Genomic DNA, 23,943 nt, shown 5'->3' on the forward strand with positions numbered 1-23,943 from the left:
TTATTCAACCTAAATGTCCTGTGACCACAATAGTTCTCCCAGAAACAAATCTTTGAGAAATTCTACTCCTAACCAAATCCACTACTTGTTTTGACCGGCCTGGGAAAAATGCATCCCTCCCTTCCTGAAATGCAAGCTTTGCCATGACTCTGACCAAAAAAGCAAAAACACAGTAGCACATAAACTTTAAAATATCACTAACCTAAAATCCTCGCATTTTTGACAAACCTGTGCCGATTTAAAGATGTAGATAGCCATATCAACATCAAAAGTCCAGGAAAAACATAACTCTAATGTTCACTAGATTTTGTTTGCTCAGAATGCAGTCATCCAATGAGTCTCATCAACAACTCTCCCATTTAAACAGAACAAAATAATAGCAACAGTGACTCAAATATGGTTTAATTATCATGCAAAGTCCAATGTCTTACACTTGAGAAAATAAATGTATGCTTTTGCTCAGACAAGCACAAGAGATCAAGTTGGTTCCATAAATGAGTCTAAAAAGTCTAATTAATAATACTGACATGTCAATTGTTTTTTTTTTTGCAGTATGGGTAATGTCATCATTGTATTTGTACATACAGCAGTGCTTAATGTTTGGATTCTTCATAGCAATGAAGGTTTGAACCAATTAGCATCTTACCAGTATAGTAAGAGCCAAAGTAAAAACTCTGGCTAAAATCTAGCAAGTAGTACATAAGATTGGCTAAATGTGTAAAAAAGAGAAATAGTAAACAGAATGAAACTGATAAAAACAATTCTTTGCTTCCAGGTGGGAAATGAAGGTCACCGCATGATAACAAATATTATCATGTTTCAACCTCCTCTGGATAGACAAGTTTAATTTGAACATGGTCTCTCAGTGCTTCGTTCTCCCGGTACACGTACACGGGAGAGCTCTGGGGTTGCGTCTCACCCATGACCTCTTCCTTACTCTCACCTGCAAGGTCACAAAGAGAGGTCACGCAGGGGTCGTGTTCCTGCAAGGCTGTCGGATAGCGCGGAGCGGTTTTCTCGATCCGCACCGAACGCCGGACTGGGGTAAAGAAACGGATCTCGTGACCATCTACTTGTCCTGGTTCTGCTCCCTGCTGACTCCTTTTTCCCCTTAAAACACAAGAAAATACAACGTTATTAGATATTACAGCACTTATTGCAGCAAAAAGAATTGACAATCATCCTGAAAATATTCATTTCAAATTTGTAATAGGGTAAATTTAGGCACATTTGGATTTGGATTATATGTGTTAAGTGTAGGCTGGAACAAGACAAACTGGTATGTCTTGCCGGGCCGCAAAGAAATACAGAGCTGAGTATCATCAGCATAACAGTGAAAGCTAACACCATGTTTCCTGATGGTATCTCCCAAGAGTAACATGTAAAGTGTAAAAAGTAATGGCCCTAGTACTGAGCCTTGCCCTTGAGGTACTCCATACTGCACTTGTAATTGATATGATACCTCGTCATACACCGGTACGAACTGATGCCCATCAGTACAATTCGAACTACGCCAATGCACTTCCACTAATGCCAACATCATTTTCAGGTCTACTCAAAAGAATATCGTGGTCAAATTTCTTAAGAATAGACTTAAAAATGATTGGCATTAGTGGAAGTGCACTAAAACTTTTTGCTATTGAGATAAATGGGGGGGAAATAAATAAATAAATAATTAATTATTATTGTTAAAGGATTAGTTCACTCCAGAATGAAAATTTCCTGATAATTTACTCACGCCCATGTCACCCAAGATGTTCATGTCTTTTTTTTTTTCGTTTTTGAGGAAAAACATTAGAGGATTTTTGTCATATAGTGGCCTTCAATAGGAGCCAATGGGTTGAAGGTTTCAATGCGGCTTCAAAGGTCTCTACACAATCCCAGCCGAAGAATAAGGGTCATATCTAGTGAAATTATCATTTTCTTTCATTTTTTTTTATAATATATATATATAAATTAATATTGGAGATTTTAGCCCAGCCCTAACTTTTTGACCCAATGCGCAGAAGTGCATCACAGAGATAGTGCAAGACAAGCATTTGTGGTTAAAAAGTATATAATATATTATTTTCTTAAGAAAATGTCTGATAGTTTCACTAGAATAGACCCTTATTAAGACCCTGCAATTTAGACCTTCAACCTGTTGATCCACTATATGTCCACTATATGTAGAAAAATCCTGGAATGTTTTCCTTAAAACATTTCTTTTTGACTGAAGACAGACAGACATGAATATCCTGGATAACATGGGGGTGAGTCAATTTACTAGGAAATTTTTATTCTAGAAGTGAATTAATCCTTTAAATATAAGGGTGGTAAGGGTGATACGATTCAAGATTTTAATCACGATTCTTTGTCATGTTGGTTTTACTAGTTGTCTGAGTTTAAAGTTGTCTGAGCAGTACAGCCAAACTAATTTCCCCGTTTTAAAACCAAAGCCTTACATGGTAACAGAATCTAAAATAAAAAGAATGGCAGATGTTTAGGCAAATTGAGCGAAGATAAAAATCTTTGCCATTTTTTAATCTTTGTTATTAAAAAAAGAACAAAGATAGGCTACATCTTACAAATACACATTATGTACAAAAAAATAACTTTAATTTTAGGTAAAGTAGGTGTATTTAGCAGTAGCATTCAATAAATTGAATGAACAAATATAAGAATAAAACACTATATACATAAATTATAAATGTTTATTAAAGCAACAACTTCTATTAAAGCGACTGCATTAAAAATCTTCAGTTAACGGCCGAGAGTTATTTTTCTTTGTGTTTTATTAGCCTACCATCACCCAAAAATTACAGTTCGGTCATAATTTACTCCCTCTCAATTTCTTTTAAACATAAAACATGTTGAACATAAAACTTATTTTATAGAATGTGGGCAACCAAACAGTTGCTAGGTCCCCAGTATTTTATTTTATTTTTTCCCCACTATCAAAGTGAGTGGGGACCGGCTACTGTTATCCATATTCTTCAAAATTTATTCTTTTGTGATTAACACAAAAAATATAAAAAAATAAAAATAAATAAATAGAGGTTTGGGACAACAAATGAGTGAGTAATTTTTTTGGTGAACTGTCCCTTTAATGACAATCGGCAACATGTATTAGTTGTGTCGTTTTAAGAACTGCATGCTTCTATTATACAGACGCACATCTGTTTTTCTCTCAACTGTTTACTTTTACTTAAGACATAACCAACTGTGTTTATATGTAATATATATGTAATTATACGAATCAGACATAAAGATAGCTTAGTCCAGTAATCAGGCACTGTTTGACAGGCTTTTACGTGCCCGCTTAAGGTGAACGCGCTTATGAAGCGCATGCCAGAACAGCGCGTGGACGAAATAAAGTTATTTATTAGTTCAGATAGCTTAGTCCATATTAGTGCTGAAAATAGATTTCAAATAGATAGATAGAAAAGATAGATAGAAAATAGATAGAATAGAGAAACAGAAAGTTTAAAAGGATGGCATTTATTTTTGATCAGTTTGGAGTTGTGGGATTTTCATATCAATAAAGGATGTTTACATGAGACCTGCTAAGCCATTGAAGCAATTGTTATAAAAGGCTACAAATAACATACTATAACTACATTACATGACCAAAATCCACATTAGATTGCAGACAGGAGCTATTACTTTATGGTCGTTTCCAGGGAATTTTGCGTAAAAGCGTAAATTGTAGATGTAATTGTAACTATTATGCACCTGTAACCCTGCTGAGAGTACAGCAGTCAACATTTGAAGTGGATCAAAAAATTCAAAGTTGTCCTAAGACAAGAACGGGTATTGTTTGGGTTTTAGGACAACTGTGATAAAAGGTTTTGAGCCGCTTAAATGTTGACTATTGTATATTTCATGGTGCATTTTGTAAAAAGAATTCACGTCAGATCTTGAATGTTTTCTTTAAATATCTAATTATTAGAACACCTAAATATGCAATTGCTTGCATTGCAATTACACATTGCTTGTCAAAAAAAAAAAAGTGTTCGGTTCAGTTTGCAAGTGTGCACAAGATCAGGATGGAACCACCTTATTCTGAGTCTGAAAAACCCCTGATTTACATATTTAAACCAAGCAGCAACCTCTACTGAAACCAACACGGAAGTGACTTAAACTGCAATTCATCGACTGGCCGCTAGAGACTGGCTGCAAAAAGGAGTCAGTCCCATTGACTCCCCATGTTAAAATGCCCAACTTTACAGCAAAAAAAAGTATGTTTACAGCCTGGTTCAAAAATGGTTTTGGTCTATAGCTAGTTTTGCCCTTCATGTCAACTGTGAGGGGGGTGAATTTTTTTATAACTCATCCGTTTAAGTTATATTAAACCTTAAAGTTCAGCATAATTAAGTATGAGCTTCAAAACAGCGCTTTAGAATCCTACGGGTGACGTCACGGATCCTACGTTCATATTTTTTTTTACAGTCTATGCTCAAAACCTGTAATGCAAAAACATGTCTTGCAATCCTTAATCTATCTATCCATCTTCGCGGTCTCCACCTACAGTTTAACACGCACTTGAACCATGGCCCAACTTAAATCTACTCTTTATTGAATAGCTTTTGTAACTATAATTAATCTTGAATTTATAGTCAAATATGGAAAGTTATTTTACATTTGATTACTTTTTACAATTTCTGTACCTAAAAACTAATGTTAGACCTACCTAAAAACATGAAAAACACTTTATTTTATACACTACCAGTCAGAAGTTCTTGAATGGTAAGATTTTTAAATGTTTTAATAAAGAACTGTCTTCTGCTCACCAAACATGCATTCATCCTTGCTAAATAAAATATAAATTTGTATAATTAATACTTTTATTTAAAATAATAATAATAATAATAATAATAATCATAATACTGACTGGTTTTTAAATGCAAAAGCCTTTCTTTTCTGATAAATGCTGAGGAGTTTTGCATCTTTCTATTCATCAAAAAATCCTAAAAAAATTTAAAAGAAATAAGTAGTCAGTTGTTTTAAATATTGATAATAATGTTTCTTAAACAGCGAATCAGCACATTAGAATGATTTCTAAAGGATCATGTGACACTGAAGAGTGGAGTAATGATGCTGAAGATTTATCTTTGATCAAAGGGATAAATTCAAATAGAAAAGTTATTTTAAAAAGTACAAATATTTCAAAATGTTACCGTTTTTGCTGTACTTCCAATCAAATAAATGCAGGCTTGGTGAGCAGAAGCAGGAACATTAAAAATCCTTCTGTTCAAAAACTTTTGACTAATAGTGTATGTACCTTCGCTCTATTTTATTTATTTGTGCTGCTGTTTGTAATCAGATTATTTGTTCCGGATATCTTTATTTTTATTTGACAGTATAGTCCTTTTTTCCTAAACATAGCACAAACTGAACTGAGTAATTTGAACCGTTACACCCCTACTATCTATCTCTCAATCTATCTGGAAAAAAAAAATCCCACTTTACTTCCAAAGAACATTGCCTTTGTGCACATGGGATCAAGGTTTTTGAATTTCAAGTTGGATTGTGTAAGTGTGTGCATGTCTCGTACCCGGGGGTTGCTGTAATTTTATATTTGACAACAGACGAGTTTCCCCTCCTTCCACATATGAGGGCACCAACAGGTTTTGGGGTGCACATGAGGTCACCGCCTTCTTGTTTATCATCCACTTTAGTCTCTACCACTTCAGATTCTTTTTGCATTGGAGACAAACCTGAAAGATTTAAAACATTGAGATTTGTTTGTATTACTCTTCTTCATTTATGCAGCTTTTATCCAAAGGTACTTACAACAGACATATTGCTTAAGACTTGTGAAGAGAAATATTTTAGCTCTGTATCCAATAAAAACAAATCTTCATGACATTCTAGACAACTTAATGACAGTCTTTTTCTGTACTAAAAAAGCACCCATGTGCATGAAGTGAAGTCCATAAAGAAATGGTATACTGACTGAAAGCAAAGGATGCTGTGTAAAATGGTCTTGTTTTAAATATTAGTTTTTTAGACAAGTGTAGGTTGTGACTTTGTTTAAATTTGCACCGGCAGGAACTCTGAAGCGGCCGTCAGTGACGTCTTAATTCACAGCAATTACAAACTTCAACAAACTGTGAATAGAGGACACTGTGATCGGAACTGTTAATGTTGTGTGTCGTGCGTTTTATGATAACGTAGATGGAATGTAAACGCTAAATTACGGGATTTAAAGAACAAGTAAATCTAATTATATTTATGAAAGCTGCAAGTAGCATTTAACGGGGTTCGAGCATTTAAGGCCTTTTTTGGCTTTTATGCTGTTAAAGGGTCACAAAACCCTAAAACACATTTTTTGAGTTGTTTACAGATATATACCAGATATAAACCAGAGGTGTGAAAAAGCACCTCTGAAACAGGGGGTGTTGTGACACTTTAAGGTGCAGGCCAACATGAAATAAATGACATATGATGATGACGAAGATCTAGTGTTTGAGTGAATATATGAGCTTTTTTTATTGTAGCAATTTGAGGCCATTTAATATAGAATTTTCATATTTTGGACACCTTTTTAACTGTTATAGCGCCACCTATGGTCCGATCTTCCTGAAACTTTGTTCGCTTGTTAAGGGTCATCTGGTACATCTTGTCACCAATTTTTGTAAAGTTTTGAGTTTTTGTTTAGGTTTTATAGGCTTTTGGGTATATATTGCCACGCCCCCTTTACTAAATGAGCCCATTATAGCTAACCAAAGGACAAAATTCAACATTTTTTTTTGATAATTATTGATCTAGAAAGTCCAGAGAATGTTTCTTGAGCTAAAGTTTCTCGGCATGAGGAGATCTATCAAATAATATGTATATTGTGTGGATGCGTGAAACGCCACGCGATTACAGAGCAAAAAAACTTGTTAACGCCAACTAGTGGCCGATTTCTTTTAAAATTCTTACAGACCTTTAGGGCCATGAGTTGAACATGCCCACCGAGTTTCGTTCCAATCCACCTCCGTTAACCTTGTCAAATAGGTGCTCAAAATTCATTGGCCAATGGAGGCCATGTTTTTTGAGATACACTTTTGTTCGGGCTGACCCAAGGAACGTAACGATTTAAAGTTTTTGAGTCTATGACAAACGGTTTACGAGCTTAGCCCAAAAATGTCAATTTTTGGTTTTTTTTTGCGCTGTAGCACCACCTATGGTCCGATTGGGCTGATACTTCGTCAGGTTCTCCTCGATTTTTGCTCTATCTTCTGACCAAGTTTCAAGTCTCTAGGCCTTATGGTTTTGGCTGCCCGTTCAGTTTTACGGCAGAAAAATAATAATAATAAAAATCTTAACAATTACAATAGGGTTTTAGCACTACCTGCTCAAACCCCTAATTATGACATCATTGAGGCTGAGAAATAAAAACAATGCTGCAGACAAGAGGTAGCTAAATGCAGCAATCACTGTTTCCATGTTTGTGGAGTAAATATTTTCACATGGCTTTTTAAAAATGCCACTGATAGTTCTTATAGAACCGTTTTAGTCCCTACTCTGAAGTAGGAGCTAATTTAGTTCCCCCAAATGGAGTTACTAGTTCTTCAGGTGCGAAAGCTGTACATACACTACTGGTCAAAAGTGTTAAATAAATGATATTAGTCTCTTATGCTGACCAATTATGCATTTATTTTGTAAAAACAGTAATATTGTGAAATATATTACAATTTAAAAAGGACTTTTTTTTAGTTCATTACATTTTAAAATGCAATTTATTTCTGTGATGGGACAGCTGAATTTTTAGCAGTCATTCATCTAGTCTTCAGTGTCCACATGACCCTTTAGAAATCATTCTAATATGCTGACTTGATGCTTGAAGAAACACTTCTGATTATTATTAATGTTGAAAAGAGTTGTACCACCTATTATTGTTGTGCAAACCCTGATCATTATTTTTTTCAGGATTATTTGATAAGAAAATTTGTATTTATTTGAATATTTTATTTAACCCATAACTTTTGAATGGCAGTGTATCACAATATTTCCCACAATATTATTATGCAGCAAAAATAAGATGTTTCTTGAGCATTTTAGAATGATTCATGAAGGATCATGTGACACTGAAAACTGAAGTAAGGCTGAAAATTTAGCTTTGCATGACAGGAATAAATTAGATTTTAAAATATATTCAAAATGATTTTTTTTAATTGTAGCAATGTTTTATTACACACTGTATTTTTGAAACAGTAAGAGACATCTTTGAAAATACCAAAAAAAAAAATATAAATTATTATTCCATCTAACTTTTGACCAGCAGTGTAAAAAAGAAAAAGAAAATTCACAGTCATTCCAGTTTGTTCAGTCATTGCAAAAAAAATAAAATAAGGCTGTCATTTGATTGCCCATCCACACACTTTACCTTGAATCTGTCTCTTTTTAAGGATCTCAAAAACCACAGTTCGTAGCTCATCCACTGGCTGTAAAGAAACATAAAACAAATTGGTTACTCATAAGCTGTTTAACATCTGGATTTCTCTTAAACATGCACCTAAGTCTGTAATCTCCTGTTACTGTAACAATCAAAATCTCATGATACAATATAATCACAATATGAAGTCCACAATACAATATTATTGGGATATATTATTCAGAAAACCTGAACTTCAAAGGGGACTCAACCCTTTTTTTATTTGTGGTATACTGTCTCAGCCAAACAAATTTGAATATAATAATAGGAATAACAACAATTTTATATTTTTGTTATTCCTGTGACATACTATAACCATATATTGTAAAATTATTGCACTGGAAAATAAATGAAAATGAATACTTAATAGATATATAATTAAGTAGGGAAATTACAATACAATACTTCTTTTCCTAATTTCTACACTTTAGAGATATTTTGAATTTGGACTGCAGTAACATTACCCATTTAGACCACTAGTTGTCAGCAATTCATACTGCACTTTTAAGCTTTTATTTTGACAGAAACAGGGTAGAGCTTGTATTTTAATGGAAAACACAACTGTAAAGATCAGGAAGCTTAAAAATATTTTAAAAACTACAATTTTTGCCTGGAAGACCTATCGTTTCATATAGTCATGTGACCACGATACAGTGCCTTGCGAAATTATTCATACCCCTTTATTTTTTTCACATTTCGTTATGTTGCTGCCTTATGTTAAACTACTTTAAATTACTTTTTCCCCACATCAATCTACACTCCCTACTCCATAATGGCAAAGCAAAAAATAGGTTTTTAACATTTGTGCAAATTTATTAAAAATAAATAACTGAAAGATCCCGTTGCATAAGTATTTCTGGGACACTCGAAATTTAGCTCAGGAGTATTCATATTGCTTCTAGATGTTACTACACTTGGAGTGGAGTTAAACTGTGGCAAATTCATTTGAATGAGTATGATTTAGAAAGGCACACACCTCTCAGAAAAGGTCTAACAGCTGAAAATGCGTATCAGAGCAAAAACCAAGTCCATAGGGTAAAGATAACTGTCTGTAGAGCTCAGTGACAGACTTGCGTTAAGGCAATGATCTAGGGAAGAGTTCAGAAAAAAATCTGCTGCATTGAAGGTTTATCCATAATGGAAGACGATTGGAACAACTAGGACTCTAGACAATGTCTGCCAGCCCCCATCCAAGCTGACAGAGCTTGAGAGGTGAAAAGGTGAGGCAAAAAATGGCAGATATTGCCAAATGCAGATGTGCAAAGCTTGTCACATCATACCCAAAAAGACTTGAGGCTGTAAAGGTGCTTCAACTGAGTTATTTCAGTGTTTTATTTTTAATAAATTTGTAAAATTTGCAAATCTGGTTTTTGCTTTGTCATTATCATGGTGTATGGAGTGTAAATTGATGTGGGGAAAAACTAATTTAAAGCAGTTTAACATAAATGAAACAAACAAAAATGAAGGGGTATGAAAACTTTTGCAAGGCACTGTAATATCGAGACGGTTTTGCTATTGCAATACCACAATATTGATAATACGGTTACATCCCTAATCATAATATTTAATATAAATAAATACATATAAAACAATGTCTAATAACACCTCTTTTGAGGATTCTCAGATTTCAAAAAGCCACAAGAAAAAAAGGAAATAACATCAAGAAAAAAGTATGCATGCATAAGGGATAAAGAGATACTCACCTCTCTTACTACACGAATGGCCTCCTGAAACATTGGCAGCACCTCCAAGTTTCCTTCTCTTTCCATTAGTCTGGCCAGACAGATCCAGTATTTAGCAAACTTCTGTGCCATTGGCACCCGAGACAGCACATCTCTGACCTGTTCCACCGGGAAACCCTGTCACATAAGACACAAACAGCATCCGATCAGTAGCCAGTTTGCTTGTTAGCACCTAGAAAAAAGCATCATCTAAACCGACTCATATGTGACCCTGGACCACAAAACCAGTCTTAAGTAGCACGGGTCAAATTTATCAATTTTTCTTTTATGCCAAAAATCATTAGGATATTAAAATCATGTTACATGAAGATATTTTGTTATATCTTTTTATATTTTGATATTTCTTACCATAAATAAATCAAAACTTGCAAAAACTTGCATTGCTAAGAACTTCATTTGGCAATTTTTTTGCACCCTCAGATTCCAGATTTTTAAATAGTTGTTTCTCGGCCATCCTAACAGACCATACATCAATTGAAAGCTAATTTATTCAGCTTTCATATGATGTATACATTTAAAAAAAAAAAAATGTTGTGGTCCAGGGTCACATATTCATAAAATGTTCTTCAATAAACCAGGTTGCCCAGAACATTGTATCATAAAGCAGTCATCATTTATTCACCCTCAAGTTGAACTTGTTTACATTTCTTTCACTTGTTGAACAAAAAAGAAGGTATTTCCAATAATGTGGGAAAACCAATTTTTTGTTTCATTTATTATGGAAGTCAATCAGCCATTTGGTTACCCACATTCTATCATAAAGTCAGAGACTGGTGGAAAAGAATGGTAAACATCATGGTCAATTAATGCCAGAAAACATCAAAAACCTAAGATTTGCTCAACAAAGACAGGATAAGGAAACATTGCGATAAGGAAACAATCCAGACAAATGTTGACTGTTGGTTTGAGAACACCTTATCTGAAAGAATTATACCTTGCCTGAAAATGTTGCAAATTGATTTTTATGGTAAAGTAAACACATACCTACACGTGATCTGTACTGAATATATACAATCTGGTCTAGACAATGAGTACTAATTTCTATTGAAAATCACAGACATTCAGACAGTATTAGATTTCCACTAGAGTTTGCCAAAAAAAACAGTAGGTAATTTGCTCTGGAATTGCTACAGAGATTGTCTGAGAAAAACACACACTTGGGAGATTTGAACGGGAGTAAAATCGCAAAGAACGTGGGTGAAACACCAATTTCTCTAATGATGCCCTGGAAAACTAGCCCATATGAATAGGTCTTATCACATTACACTCTAATGAGGCATTTATTTATAAAAACGCAAAACTGTACTAAACAATTTTTAAATAAAAAAAACTCAACAAAGGCTGTTTCAAAGTAATTCACCAGTTTACAAAATGTCTTGACCAGGAAAGTGACTAATAATTTGCCTGCTCAAAAGCAAAAATGTGAAACCGTGAGACACGGTCAGTCAGTCGGAACATGTAATTTGTTATCAGCTATGTGGAACGTGATTTTGTACTGGTCTGATGGGTGCGAATGGAAACTCAGATTTCTGGGAAGAACCTGCAAAAATATTATTGTTGCATTACCCCTTTTTAAGCATATTCAGATAAGAATACCTGCTGTAATAATTTAATGCAGTCATCTAGTGACCGGTCCACAGCAAAGACAATGTCATGAACCTCGTCTTCATTCTCTATAGATGTCCAGTAGGGCTGAGGAATAGCAGAGACAGTCTTCCTCCTCACCATCCGGACAGGCATGGGGGGACGTTTATATGTGATGCCCCTGGACTCCCGCCACTCCTGGAGCTTACGCCTGCACACACATCATTTATGTCAATGTTTTGACCCATACAAACTGTACTCATTTCCCTAATGGGATAGTTCACCCAAAGATGAAAATTCAGTCTTTAATTACTCACCCTCATGTCGTTCTAAACCCATAAGACCATCATTGTTTATCTTGTAGCTTCATAAAATTAAGGTTGAACCATATGGACTATATTAATGTCCTTACTACCTTTTCTGAAAATTTACTCACCTTCAAATTCAGAGAAATTTTGAATGTCATGTGGATTGCTTGTGGATTATTGTGATGTTTTTTTTAATCAGCTACATTTTTTATATTTTAAGTTATAAATGAATCTTAATTAATATTAATTTCCGCATTTACAAATGCATTATTAAAATCACAAGTTGTGTTTTTTAACCTTAGTTAATGCACTGTAAACTAACATGAACAAACAAACAATGAATTATTGTATTTTTATTTACTAATTAACAAAGATTAATAAATAGTGCAATAAACGTATTGTTCATTCATGTTAATTACTACATTAATGTTAACAAATTACCTTATTGTAAAGTGTTACCAATGTAATATGTGAACCTAGACTACAAAACCAGTCATAAGGGTCAATTCTGAAAGCTAAATAAATAAGCTTTTCATTGTATGGTTTGTCAGGATAGGGCAATATTTGGTCGAGATAACACCAATGGAAAATCTGGAATCTGACGATTAAAAAACAAAGATAAAAATTTTGAGAAAAATTGCCTTTAAAGTTGTCCAAATGAAGTTCTTAGCAATGCATATTACCATTCAATACTTAAGTTTTGATATACGTAGGAAGTATCTTCGTTTAACATGATCTTTACTTAGTATCTTAATGATTGTTGGCATAAAAGAAAAATCAATAATTTTGACCCATACAATGTATTTTTGGCTACTACTACAAATCTGTACTACTAAAGATTAGTTTTGCGGTTCAGGGTCTCATATTACAAATTAATCATTTAAATTAAAACAAGTTAATATGAACAAAATCCTAATTAAATCCTAACTGCCACCCAAAAATAACTGTTAGTTCAACTTTCCAAAAGCATCAAATCTTTAGACCAGGGACTCTCAAGGCTCACAAGGTTCATGGTCCTGCAAAGTTTAGCTCCAAACCAAAACAAACACACCCAAACAAGACAATAAAAAAGACAACCCCTAACCCCCATTTTCATTTTTGGGTGAACTATCCCTTTACATTTATTTGCTTACCCCCAGGGCATCCAAGATGGAGGTGACTTTGTTTCTTCAGTAAAACACAAACTAAGATTTTTTATCTCAAACCGTTGCAGTTTGTCAGTCATATAATGGTGTTGACTGTTCACCGACTACATTGCCAGAGCATGTTGATGTGTCGAGCCCCGGCTGAACGATTGCTATGTGTCTCAAGACCTCAATGTATCGCCACGAGCCGCGTGGTTTAATTTAGTTTTGTCTGTGCATGTTTTTTTTTGCTCTTTAAGATTTGGTAACCATTGACTGCAATTATATGACTGACAGACTGCAACAGTTTGAGTTAAAAATCTTTGTTTGTGTTCTACTGAAAAACAAAGTCACCTACATCTTGGATGCCCTGGGGGTAAGCAGATAAACACATTTTTATTTTTGGTTGAACTATCCCTTTAAAGCAGGGGTCTCAAGGCTTGGTCCTAGAGGGCCAGTGTCCTGCAGATTTTAGCTTCAACTTGCCTTAACACACCTGCATGTAATTTCTAGAATGCCTAAGACCTTGATTAGCTGATTCAGGTGTGTTTAATTAGGGTTAAAGCTAAACTCTACGGCCCAGTTTCACAGACAGGGCTTAGACTAAGCCAGGATTAGGCTATAGTTCAATTAGGACATTAAAGTAAATTTGATAAACATGCTTAAAAAAAACATTACTGGTGTGCATCTTGAGACAAAACAAAGGCCCTGATATATTTTAAGATCAACCAGTGCAAGTTTCTTTCAGTTGAAACAGCTCAGACTTACATTTTAGTCTAGGACTAGGCTTAAGCCTTGTCTGTGAAACCGGGGGTACAGGTCCCCGGCCCTCCAGTACCAAGATTGGAGACCCCTGACTCACCTGAAAGTTACATGCAGGTGAGTTTGAACAGGGTTGGAGCCTGAGGGTCAGAGTTGAGAAACCCTGCTTCAGACAGTAGTATACTCACAGTCTCTCCTCCTGAGCTACAGTCGGCTTCTTCATTCCATCTACCGGGGCTGTTCGGACACCTTGAGTATTGGGACAGATTCTGGATTTAGGAGTCTGGAATTGCACCACAGGCTTGGCCTGGCTGGACCTCTTAGTGGGCTGATGAAGCTCTTGGGACACAGTTGTCGTCTGTGGCAATACACAACTTTTGGTGCTTCGACCAAGCAGTTTGGTAGAAGCAGTGGCATTAGTTGGTTTAACAGCAGCAGGCTGTTTATTTTTGATGATTGCTGATCCTTCTCTATTTGCAGGTTTAGAGAGAGCAGAAGAGGCACTTGTTCTTGTTACTCTGTCCGTGACAGAGCTCTTTGATTTAGTTTTTGGGGGATCAACTTTCGTGACAATGCACGGAATATCTTTTCTCTGGTTGACACCTGATCTGTTTGTCGCTGAATTTGATTTCTGATTTATGGGTTTATTGCTCTGAGAACTGCACTTGTGCGTCTCAAGCTTCGGTACAGCACTTTGACTTCTGGGCTGCTGTGTAGGTTTGACCTGTGTTTTACAAACACTCTTTGTCTGCATTTTTGTCTCAGTTGTGTTCATTGGTCTTCGACTTTTCAAACTGCCAGCTGAGGCTGTTTTGATGCTTGTTTCTGTTAACTTCTTAGCCAAAGGCCTTGTTGACTGAATGTCCGTTTTACTACGGCTCTGACCTGTGCGTCCTCGGGTTGAGATGCCAGACTGTAAAGGGCCACAGACAGAAACCAGGCCTGATTTTCTTGACATTTGAGTTTTATTTGCAGCATGGGAAGCTGGCTGACCTTGACAGGCTTTGGGTTGAACATTTTGAAGGCTTTGTGAATTAGTCCTCTTAGCTGCACTGAATGACGCAGCTGTTTTCTCTGCTTCGTGGGGTTTCCTTGGATTTTGAAGAAAAGCTGTTCTGTTGTTCTGAGTCCGGCAAGTATTACGGGAATTACTGGAAGAATGTGTTTGGGCTTTAGCTAGCGAATTGATGCCAAGTCCTTTTTTGGAGGAGTTTTTATCAACCTCTGCCAATGTCTTCACTCTCTTCACTTCTTTTATATTTGTGGCATTGATGCCACAGTTCTCCTTTCCATCACCTGTCTGAGAGAAACAAAGAGAACAGTGTACACTTTCATCACATTAAATAGTGCAAAATTTCAAGAAATGTATTTAACTTACAATTTTGGACTTCTGAATATTTTCAGCATGTGTCTTTGTAACAGGCTTCTCCTTGAGATATGGCCTTTGAGTGAAAAAACAAAACATAAACACACTATGGTATTTCTAAATACTGAAATATAAATGTATTTTTTATTTTAAAATGGTTAAAAGTATAAATTCTATTAAATAATTCAATTAAATAATAAATAACAATTCTACTTTGGATTAGGTGCTTTCAGTCTTCCTTTTGCCACAAGGTACTCAGCCAATTTCAGCTTGCGTAGCTCTGAAAATAAAAGAGAAAAAACAAAATTAAAAATCCATGCGTGCATTTAATAAGTGTTATAGATGTGCTAGATTTGTGTCTCACATATGTACACTACCAGTCAAAAGTTTTTGAACAGTAAGATTTTAAATGTTTTTTGAAAGTCACTTCTGCTCACCAAACCTGCACTTATTTGATCCAAAGTACAGCAAAAACAGTACAATTTTGGAATATTTACTATTTAAAATAACTGTTTATATATATTTATCTATTCATATATATTTTTAAAATGTAATTTATTCCTGTGATTTCAAAGCTGAATTTTTAGCAAAAACATGAATTATTATTATTATTATTATTATTATTATTATGTTAAAAACAGCTGAGCAGATTTTCTTCACATGTCTTTGATGAATAGAAAGTTAAGAAGAACAGCATTTATCTGAAATAGAAATCTTTTATAACATTATAAATGTCTTTATCATCACCTTTGATCAATTGAAAACATAATTGATAAATAAAAATATTATTTTCTATCATTTCCTTATTTATAATGTTACAAAAGTTTTCTATTTCAGAAAATACATTTTTGGATCTTTCTATTCATAAAAGAATCCTGAAAACAAATGTACTCAACTGTCTTAAACATTGATGATAATAATAATAATATGCTTATTGAACAGCAAATCAGCATATTAGAATGACTTCTGAATCATGTGACACTGAAGACTGGAGTAATGATACAAGATGCTGAAATTCAGCTTTGAAATCACAGGTATAAATTACATTTTAAAAAATATTCAAAAAGAAAGCAGTTATTTTAAATAGTAAAAATATTTTACAATATTACTGCTCTGCTTCTTTAAAAAAACATTACAAATCTTACTGTATAAAAACTTTTGATTGATGGTGTATGTTTTGTCTTTCTTCACACATAATATACAATCAAACCAATATTTCCTGTCCTGTGTTTTTTAATAAATAGCAGTGTAATATGTCGGAGAAGTGTCCTGAAAAGAAGGTTTTGCAGTAGTTGTCATTTGACAATCATGCATAGTCCATCTACAACTGTTTTAAACACTAGCATAACATTAGCATATCCAGTGAACTAGTAATGGTGAGATGGGACATAATTACTACACTTGTGATATTTTTGACACTGTTGTACCTTTACAAAGCCGTTTCCATGAGGAAAACATGAGAAGACACCACCATTAACTACATACAACACTTTTATGAAGCAAAAACATAACTTACACCTCTCATACACAGATACTCGCGGGGATGGGCGCGCGAACACATAATATACACATCGGTGTCATATTGCAGTGTTATGAAAAACTCAATGATTTTCCAAATGAGTTTTTAAAAATAAAATCGTAACACGACTTACTGTAAGTGACTGTATAAAAACAAACACACGTGAATCAATAGAAGCCCCCCATATCTAGCAGCGTAACATGTTCGCCTGGTGTAACGTTAACGTTAAACTTATAAGGGAGCGCTTTACCTATCTTTGATAGTTTAGATACGTCTTCATCCGTCACTGTTTCCATCGCTTTATCCGATCACCCACATCAAATATTTAATCGAAATAAATAAAGAATTTGTTTATAACTCCGTACACGACTCTACTAGCACATACTGTTGCTAACAAAACATCCATTAGCCACACAACTGTCGCTTGAATTTTGCGGGGACACGCCCATCTCGATTCCCATTGGTTCGTTCAAAACTTTAAAGCCCGACTATTGGTTGTTCAGTTTTGATGATTCATATAATTTGATAGTTCGTTATAAATGTAATTCCGGCATTTCTGCTGTCATAGGACTCTTATCTAATAGAATGAAAGAATATTACGAATATAATTAGCATGTATTAGGAATATTATTATTATTTTAATAAAATTAGAGGGAAAAAAGTAGCATTATTATTTTTTGGACCTCCCGGTTTCTTATATTATTGTAATATGTGACCCTGGACCACAAATACATAAGTCATAAAAGTCTTTTTTTTTTAAATGTAGAGATTTATACATCATCATCATCATTTATACATACATTTGATTGATGTATGGTTGGATATGATAATATTTGGCCGAGATACAACTATTTAAAAGTTTAAAAGGGTGGGGAAAATTTTTTATTTTTTTGCATAAAAGAAAAATAGATAATTTTAACCTATAATGTATTGTTGGCTATTGCTACAAATATACCTGTGCTACTTAAGACAGTTTTTTTGGCCCAGGGTCACATATGAGATTGTTATATTATTACAAAAAGAATAATAGGATAAAGTTGTAAAACAATAAATGTAGAACTGTAGAGATGACCCACTGACCTAAACTTTTTGCAAAAGGTCAGATATTCATGTCAATTCATTTCAGTGTAAATTGTTATTAAGATTATAATAGAATGAAATAAATATTATGGATATAAGTAGATCAGATTCATATTTATTGTCCTCAAAGAGGAAATTCATTTTCACAGACCGTACCCAAGCTATACTGCACACATCTTCTACAACATACAAATAATCCTTCACACATATATCCACCAGATACAAATATATATCCTACAGAGGTACATAACAATCTTACAAATATATATATATATTACCCATAAGTTTATAGCATCAACAAAACAGCCCCAAAGTCACACACTTCCCAGTTTCTATGAATTTAACATTCTGATGGCAGAAGGTACAAAACTTTTCCCGAAGCGTGCTTTTTTTTTTTGAGGTAACTGTTTATATCTAGAGCCTGATGGCAGAAGAGAGAAGAACAAATTAAGAGGATGGCTAGGATTTTTAATTATAGTATTTGCCCTTCGGATGATAGCATTATCGATAAGGGCTAACAGATTAGAAATAGGAAGACCAATTCTTTTTGAAGCGATATTAGTAATTTTTAAAAGCTTATTCCTGTTTGTGCAAGAAAGCATAGTAAAATAGCAAGTGACACAATACATGATAATGGATTCGATGATACTGCGATACAAAAAAAGCAAAAGATATGGTTTCAATGACAACATCCTCAGTTTGCGTATGACAAAAAGTCTCTGTTGGCAGCGTCTATAAATATCCATGACATGATGGTCAAATGACAATTTACTGTCCAAAGTAATGCCAAGGTACTTAAAGCGGTCAACAATTTCTACAAACTGGCCATTGATTGATATAGAACAGTGAGGAGTAAAGAATTTATGCCGTGTATCAAAAACGAGTTCCTTCGTTTTAGTAACATTAAGAAGAAGATGATTGTACACCATTGGGGGAAAAAAAGCAACAGACTGATGATATGCTGTGATTGAATCCTCATCCTTAAGAAATGCAAGTATAGCTGTATCATCGGAATATTTGTAGTATCTCGTAGTGTGGAAGGGACTGAGAAAATCGTTGGTGTACAGTGTATAAAGAAAAGGACTAAGGACACAGCCTTGAGGAGCTCCGGTGTTAACAACAGTAGTTGTGGATGTAACGTTACCCATCTGTGGTCTGTCACTTAAAAAATTGTAAATCCAGCGGATTAGGAGTGGTGGCACGCAGAGATGATGGAGTTTTTTGATCATAGTATGACGCTGAATAGTAGCGGAACTAAAGTCTATAAAAAGAATTCTTGCATGATTACCAGGGGTGTCCAGATGCTGAAGGAGAGTATGGAGGAGGCATGCAACAGCGTCCTCAGTTCCTCTTTTGGCCTTGTAGGCAAACTGGTAAGGATCCAACTGTGGGCTGACGACTGGAAGAATTATGTTCAAAACTAATTTCTCAAAGCATTTCGCAATTATTGAAGTAAGCGCTACTGGCCTATAGTGATTTAGTTCAGACGGACGAGGCCTCTTAGGGACTGGGATGATAGTAGCTGTTTTCCAGAGCATAGGGACAGTTGCGGTCAGCAGTAACTCTTTGAAGAGTAAATAAAAAACCGGAGAAAGTTCCAGGGCACAGTTCTTGAGAAGCCTTCCAGGGATCCCATCTGGTCCAGGTGCCTTACCAGTTTTACACCTCCTGAGCTGCTGGTAAACATCCTCCTGTGTAAAGAGGGGAACTCACTGGTGTAATTCCGGTTGTCAATTCCGGCGTAGAATTTGTTCAAATCTTCAGTAAATGAATGAGAATCAGTAAATATAGGAACTTTAACTTTTGAAGTGGTTCCTGTAAGTGTTCTTACTTTCTGAAAGGCCTCTCTAGTATTCATGCTACTGAAGTCCTGTTCCAGTTTTTCCTTATATGCAAGTTTTGCCTTTTTAATATCATTTTTCACCGACCGGTTGATGTCCCTTAAAGCAACCCAGTCCTTACGACGAAATGCCTGCTGCTTCTCCTTAATTTTAAGTTTTATTTGGTGAGTCATCCACGGACTAGAGTTAGGATATTTTTTTACAGTTACAACTGGAATGGTAGTTGCCATGCAAAACTTAATATAGTCAGTTATTATCTTTGATTCAGTTCACCTCCAAAGATACTCCAGTCTGTACATGCAGAAGACCCCTGGAGTTTTGCCGTCGCATCCTCTGACCACTGATTAGTGCTGCAAGTGACAGGTTTCTCCCTCTTCAGCCGTTGTCTGTATTGTGGTAACAGAAAAAACAATATTATGATCCGCGGAGCCTAATGGAGGCTGCACGCGAGCAGAGTAAGCATTATTGATGTTCCCATAACACCGGTCCAACACCTTCTCTTTCCTTGTGGGGATGTCCACATACTGTTTAAAAGATGGAAGAACACTATCCAAGCTACAGCTATTAAAATCCCCCATAATAAACGCCGGCGCAACAGGATATTTACTTAGCATAGCCTGGGTGTTCTGGGGCCCATTTCAGAAAGGAGGTTAAGTGAAAACTCTGAGTATGTTAACCCTGAAATGAGGGAAACTCTGGGTTTTCGGTTTCAGAATGGGAGGTATGTTAAACCTGAGAAAGCAGAGTAAGTCAAGCCCGTTTCTGAAAGAGAGGTAACTTATACTCAGAGTCAGTTACCATGGCAACTTACTCTGTGAACCTAACCTGGTCGGGAGCAGGTTTTCTTCGGTAAACCCAGAGTTTCTTTCGGTCTCCTCCCCCTTTTTAAAGCGCAAGTGATGTTTAAATACATCATTCATTCATTTATGCTTCAAAAATGCTTTTCTTAATGAGTGTTTTGGAATGTAAATTTAGTGCATTTTACTTAAAACATGAAAAATAATCTTAATGCAACTGGAAACAAGATTATTTTTCTTACCCAATTGACAGATAATATGCAAAATAAGAAAAATACACTTAAAAGATTAAATAAACACCTTACACTGTACACTGTAAAAAAATATAAAAAATGAAATAAAGTGCAAAAACAATAATTTTACAGAGAGAAGTTTTTACAGAAAAAAGTTATTTTACAGATTTTTCGTTGTTTCAATTATGATATTTAACTTTAATTTTAAATTTTTTGTTTGGCAGACACAGCTTCCAGTCATTTGACCGTTTTTTTACGGGACCTTTTTTACAGTATAAAACCTTTATTTTACAAAATTTCCCTTGTTTCAGTTACAATATTTTACTTAACTTTGTGGGTTTTTTTTGGCAGCTGTATCTGCCAGTGGTTTGACTGTTTTTTTACAGTGTAAAACCCTTATTTGACAGATTTTACCTAGATTACTACAATAAAAGCACTAAATGTTCTACAGAGAAACACTGTTATTTTACAAATCATTACAATAAAAAAAAACCTTCAATAAAGTTTCAAAGCATGCTCAAGGTGGAAAATGGACAGTTTTATTTAAAAGACAAAATACAAAGTCTTTACAAATGCCATATAAAATGTACATTTTAAATTTTTAGCTTTTTTTTAAGAAATACAGCACAATTACATTTAAAATACTGTGCTGATGAAGAACATGGAACAGTTTCATCAGAATGTTTAATTAAATATATATTCAACTTAAGACAACTTCACTTGCAGAGAAAATATGTCCTGATAATTTACTCACCCCCATGTAATCCAAGATGTTCATGTCTTTCTTTCTTCAAATAAAAAAAAAAAAGTAAAGTTTTTGAGGAAAATATTCCAGGATTTTTGCATATAGTGGACTACAATGGGTTGAAGTTGAAGTTTCCAGTGACCCTTATTCCTTGGCTGGGATCATGTAGAGCCCTCTGAAGGTGCAGTGAAACTGAAATTTGGACCTTCAACCTGTTGGCTCCCATCGAAAATTGGAGAAAAATCCTGGAATGTTTTTTTCAAAAACCTTTTTGACAGAAAAAAGAAAGACATTTTGATTTATTTATTTTTTTTAAATTGGAAACAACAAGACAATACTAAGTAAGAAAAGCATTTTTAGGTGCATTAATTTATTGCACATATTTTCATCATGCAGACACTGTATATATATATATATATATATATATATATATAACCACCACCACAGCTGTTAAATTTACTAGGTCATCTTTTTTTCCTATAAATGCACAAATGCAACTTTTATTCTTTTTTTTCATGTTGGATTTTAATATTCTTCCAATACTTCCATCTCCTCTTCATCTGTTCTTCATCATTTTGCGAGCCTTCATGCTGTTGGCTTCATTTCATTACTCTAATTAAGAAATGCAACCGTTTGGATTAGAGAACATTTCATTTTGTGAAAGAGCATTAGACTATGTGGAAAAAGCTGCTGCAAAGTGAAATTAGACACATAATTGTTTTTTTATATGACACATTTTAATGTCAAATATTTGTAAAATCATGTAGCCTACACTCATGAACCCTTTCTGCTTAAAGCTTTACCTGGTTGAATTATGGTTACTTCCATGTTTAGCTGTTTTCTTCTTCTAATTATTATTTTTTATTTTATTTTATTTTATTTTTTTGCCTGTTTGATACCATGAAAATTAATAGTTCAGTAACTTACCGTTCTGCCAGTTTTTACCTTTGATATTCTAATTATTAATAATTAAATAATTATATTCTTAATAATTATTAAGAATTAAAGTTAAGCATTGGCTCGAAATATGCAGAGGTCTTTTTGGCGGGAGCGGTTGCCATGGTGAATCATAATTTCGGAGCTCCATTGATCAGGGCTTTTCATAGTCAAGCTGCAAGCACTAAACTCAGAGTCAACCTACTCAGAGTGGATTGAACTAACTCATTTCAGCTGTTCTGTAACCGAAAACTCAGAGTTTCCCATCTCAGGGTAAGTCAACTCAGAGTTCAAGATTTAACTCAGAGTTGGTTGAACCTCCTTATTGAAACAGGCCCCTGGAATGCTAACTCGGCTGCCGCGTTAATATTTACGCCCGGTGGAACATATAAACACAGCTGATAACCACCGTTGGAAATTCCCGAGGGAGGTAAAAGGGACGCAGTGAGAGAGTCAGTATTTCAATATCAGGTGTACAGACCCTGTCATGGATCTTAATGTTGTCACACCACCGATTATTAATGAAAACGCAAACTCCTCCACCCCTCTCCTTACCGGAGTTCCTCGTTCGATCCGCTCTAAAGATAGTAAAGTTGTCCAAACTAACCTCTTCATCCGGAACAACAGAGTCATTCAGCCATGTCTCAGATGCAATAATGCAGGCCTCCCGAAAGTATTTCTCCGCTCGGCATCTAGCATTTGAGCGTTTGGACACAGCATGTATTATTAATATTATTATTATTATTTTAATACAATTAGAGGGGGAAAAGTAGCATTGTTATTTTTTTGGACCTCCCAATGGATAATATGTGACCCTGGACAACAAAACCAGTCACAAGGGTCAATTCTTTGAAGTTTTGAGATTTATACCTGATTTATCATCTGAAAGCTGAATAAATAAGGTTTTCATTGATGTATGGTTTGTTAGAATTTGGTCAAGCTACAAATATTTGAAAATGAGCAGTCTGAGGGTGCAAAAATTTAAATATTGAGAAAATCGAGAAAAAAGTTTTTAGCAATGTATATTAATAATCAAAAAATAAGTGTTGATATATTTACAGTAGGAAATTTATGAAATATCTTTACTCAATACGCTAATGGTTTTTGGCATAAAAGAAAAATCGATAATGTATTGTTGGCTATTGCTACGAATATACCATGATTAGTTTTGTGGTTCAGGGTCATATTTCTAACTGGCCCTGATCTCCTTGTTAACAGATGAAATAACTGACAGGAGATAAGACTCTGCAAGTGCATTATCCGTATTTAATTGTCAGTAACTGTAAGTCAGCAAAATTATTAATCATTTTAATTATGCAAATATTCCTGTCATTTTCTTTCCATCCATTCTCCAACACTTCATCACATTTCGCTTGTTAAGTCTGGTCCACCGCTTCTGTGTCCAAACGCTCCATCAGATGCCAGCATGTATGGCGTCATGTGGATGAGCAGTTTGCTGATGTCAACATTGTGACTTGAGTGGCCCATGGTGGCGGTGGGGT

The 23,943-nt window shown here is 34.8% G+C and overlaps 1 protein-coding gene across 1 annotated transcript; it reads right to left on the minus strand.

The window, feature by feature from the left end:
• Positions 1–386: 386 nt before the first annotated feature.
• ckap2l (cytoskeleton associated protein 2-like) lies at positions 387–17,200 on the minus strand. The gene is made up of 9 exons (XM_073841176.1): positions 17,060–17,200; positions 15,504–15,570; positions 15,303–15,366; positions 14,113–15,224; positions 11,743–11,941; positions 10,108–10,263; positions 8,357–8,414; positions 5,537–5,699; positions 387–1,110 (listed from the first exon to the last, which is right to left on the minus strand). Exons 1-9 carry the CDS (start codon positions 17,103–17,105, stop codon positions 813–815), a joined length of 2,163 nt encoding a protein of 720 aa, XP_073697277.1. The 5' UTR covers positions 17,106–17,200; the 3' UTR covers positions 387–812.
• Between the last annotated feature and the right edge of the window lie 6,743 nt (positions 17,201–23,943).

The sequence above is a fragment of the Garra rufa genome, chromosome 5 (assembly GCF_049309525.1).
Source record: "Garra rufa chromosome 5, GarRuf1.0, whole genome shotgun sequence".
Taxonomy (NCBI): domain Eukaryota; kingdom Metazoa; phylum Chordata; class Actinopteri; order Cypriniformes; family Cyprinidae; genus Garra; species Garra rufa.

What these genes read in the sequence shown, in the direction of transcription:
- ckap2l (XM_073841176.1), bottom strand. Translation starts at nt 17,105, where the DNA reads ATGGAAACAGTGACGGATGAAGACGTATCTAAACTATCAAAGATAG. An exon ending in ATCTAAACTATCAAAGATAG is followed by an intron (nt 15,571 to 17,059) that starts GTAAAGCGCTCC and finishes TTTTATTTTCAG; the next exon opens with AGCTACGCAAGCTGAAATTG. An exon ending in GCATTAAATTATTACAGCAG is followed by an intron (nt 10,264 to 11,742) that starts GTATTCTTATCT and finishes CTTATGTGACAG; the next exon opens with GGTTTCCCGGTGGAACAGGT.